General features: G+C 29.0%; 1 protein-coding gene across 1 annotated transcript; it reads right to left on the bottom strand.

Moving 5' to 3' along the window:
- Nucleotides 1-1969: 1969 nt before the first annotated feature.
- Nucleotides 1970-2250, bottom strand: HELRODRAFT_92059 (hypothetical protein; the record flags this gene model as incomplete). Its single annotated transcript, XM_009013883.1, has 2 exons — nt 1970-2029; nt 2131-2250. Coding segments are annotated over 2 exons (180 nt in total), but the record flags the coding sequence as incomplete, so codon positions are not given.
- Nucleotides 2251-3365: the final 1115 nt, after the last annotated feature.

Raw genomic sequence — 3365 nt, 5'->3', positions numbered from 1 at the left:
CTTTCTTTTGACTCGTACGGTAAAAAATCCCCCTCCAACTCCCCTCCGGAAAAAAGCTTCTTGTTCGACCGTTGAAAGTGAGCGAAGGCCGTTATATTTATTCTAGTTATATGTATCAAACAGTATCTTATTGAACAAAATAGTATCATAAAATGAATAAAGATACTTTTTCAAATATTAAAAAAATTCTCAGTTTGATTTCATTCCGATATCAATGATGATGATGATTGTGACCTGACTAATTATAAAACATCCAATAAAATTTTTAAAATAGGATGGGTATATCTTTGCGAAATAGTTGGGGGAAATGACGTCATGTTAACAGTAGTTGTTTTACTGCCTGGTAGTTAATCAGCCTGTATAAAGGATATATTCAATTCCTATCAAATAAATTTGACAAAATAATATCATACGCAGGCAAAACTAAATAAAGAAATAGATGGATATACGTAGTTATAATACATTTATAATAATGTATTTAAACATTTAAATTGTACAATTGTGTTATGGTGTAGTCTCAAATTATTTTGAATTCTCTCAGAAAAATTTAAACTTTTTACTATATATTTTTATCAACAAATTTTAAAAAATTTTCAATTTGATTTCCCCGCAATATCGATGATGATGATTGTGACCTGACTGATTAAAAGACATTAATGACAATTTTTAAAACAGCATGGAGAACTTGTTATATTGGGATGTTCGTATATAAAGCGAGTAAAATTTTAATATAAAAGCGCTTTTAAATCTATGCATATTGGCTCAGCTTGACTTGGCTTTGCATGGCTTGGCTTGGCGTGGCTTGGCTCGGCTTGGAATCGGATGTTAAGCAAGGTGTGGTCTCAAACTATTTTGATCTCTCCAAGAAAAATTTGAACTACAGCGTACCTATGTAGCACTGATTACTGTTGCTTTTATAATGAATTTATATTATATATATATATAGTATATATTAAACATCTATATATAGTAACTAGAATCCATGTATACAAATAAATAATAAAATTATATGTTTATATAAAAAGCAAAATAGCAGATTCAACCAGCCGATCAAAAATTTTCAAAGGCGTTCGTTCTATGACGTCAATTTAGTACGGTTAGCATTGTGGTTAAGAATGTATAATAGACATACATTAAATAAGTTTTCTACTGATATGAATGATTGAAATAATGGAAATGTATGGTTGAAAAGAAGTAGAAATAGGAACTGAGAAAACATGAATATCAGATCAGGCATTCTGCCTCGCTTGAAGCAGTCTGTCCGTTCGTTCATTCAGTGGCAAAGGATGCAAGCCTGGCTGGAGTACGTTTTGCGGTTTTTTGCGTTTCCTTTTTTACCAGTTGGCTGGCTTTTCCGGCTGGCGGGTTTCACCGCGGCTCGTTTCTATATTTTCATTTAAATTAAATAAATAAGATTTTTTCATTTTATTCATTTTGTTCAGGTTGAAGCTCCCAGAGGAGTTTATCAGGGAAGATGTCAAGCTACGTTCATTCATTCAGTGGCAAAGAATACACGTCTGGCTGGGATACGTTTTATTCTTTTTTTTCTTCTTTCTCTGTAATTTAACATTCTAGAACATTTTAGAACATTCTAGAACATTCTAAAACATTTTAGAACCCTCTAGAACATTCTAGAACATTCTAGAACCTTCTAGAACCTTCTAGATTATTCTAGAACATTCTAGAACATTTTAAAATTTTCTAGAACATTATAGAACATTCTAGAATATTCTAAAACCTTTTAGAACATTCCAAAATTTTTTAAAACATTGTAGAACCTTTAGAACATTTTAGAACATTCTAAAACCTTTTAGAACATTCTAGAACTTTTTAAAACATTCTAGAAACTTTAGAACATTCTAGAACATTCTATAATCTTTTAAAACATTCTAGAACATTCAAAAACATTCTAAAACCTTTTAAAACATATTAGAACCTTCTAGAACATTCTATAACCTTCTAGAACCTTCTAAAACATTTTAAAACTTTTTAGAATATTCATGAACCTTCTAGAACATTTTAAAATATTCTAAAACCTTTTAGAACATTCTAGAGTTTTTTTTAACATTCTAGAACCTTTAGAACATTCTAGAACATTCTGAAATATTCTAAAACCTTTTATTCTAGAACATTCGGGAACCTGCTAGAACCTTCTAAAACATTTAAAAACTTTTTAGAATATTCTTGAACCTTATAGGACATTTTAGAACATTTTAGAATATTCTGAAACCTTTTAGAACATTCCAAAATTTTTTAAAACATTCTAGAATCTTTAGAACATTCTAGAACTTTTTAAAACCTTTTAGAATATTCTAGAACCTTCTAGAACCATCTAAAACATTTTAAAACTTTTTAGAATATTCTAAAACTTTTAGAACATTCTAGAATATTCTAGAACCTTCTAGAACATTCTAAAACCTTTTAGAACATTCTAGAACCTTCTACAACATTCTAAAAACTTTTAGAACTTTCTAGAATATTCTAGAACCTTTTAAAACATTCTAGAACATTCTAAAACCTTTTAGAACATTCTAGAATCGAAAATATTCTAGAACATCCTAGCACATTCTTGTACCTTCTAAATCTTCCGGAAACATCTTACAGAACAATTTATATAAAAAAAAAACTTTAGTGAGAAAAATCGAAAAAACGAACTACAAACATATTAACGCCAAATATTCGGTAGAATTTATAGAATATTGTAAAATAAATTATGGTCTATTACCAACATATACTATATATTGAAAGGTGAGATTTCAAAATTGTGAATAAGTGTTCAAAAATAATGCAAAAAGAGAGTTGTATTAATAGTTTATGAGTTGTGAAATTATTTTCAATTATAATTGTATATACGATATGTGTGTAATATATATTATTTTATCTACTCTTACTTTCGGGGTACCTCAGGGTTCTATCCTTGGCCCTCTTCTATTTATACTCTATACTTCTGAACTACCTCGTATTATTAATAACTTTTCTTTCTCTAGTCAACTATATGCTGATGATTCTTATATTTATACTTCTTTTCCTCCATCTAATCTCAATAGTGTTCTTCATAATTTATCTCTATGTCTTTCTTCGATTATCGCTTGGTCTGACTCTATGTGTCTTAAACTTAATCCTTCTAAGTTTGAATTAATTTGTTTTAATAAATCTAAACACTCTATTACTATTCCTCCTATTATCTTACCTGATTCTAAAACTCTTGATGTCTCTCATAAGTTTCGTAGTCTAGGTTTTATCTTTGATTCTACTATGTCTCTCTCTTCTCAGATTAATAGTATTGCTAGAAGCTCTTACTTTCATCTACGTAGAATAAAAAAATTTTTGCCTTTTCTTGATGATCTTACTCTTCTCCTTCTTGT

This window comes from Helobdella robusta (genome assembly GCF_000326865.2).
Source record: "Helobdella robusta unplaced genomic scaffold HELROscaffold_122, whole genome shotgun sequence".
Classification (NCBI taxonomy): Eukaryota; Metazoa; Annelida; class Clitellata; order Rhynchobdellida; family Glossiphoniidae; genus Helobdella; species Helobdella robusta.
Note: the sequence above shows the minus strand (reverse complement) of the source record. Positions and strands in the feature narration are given on the sequence as shown.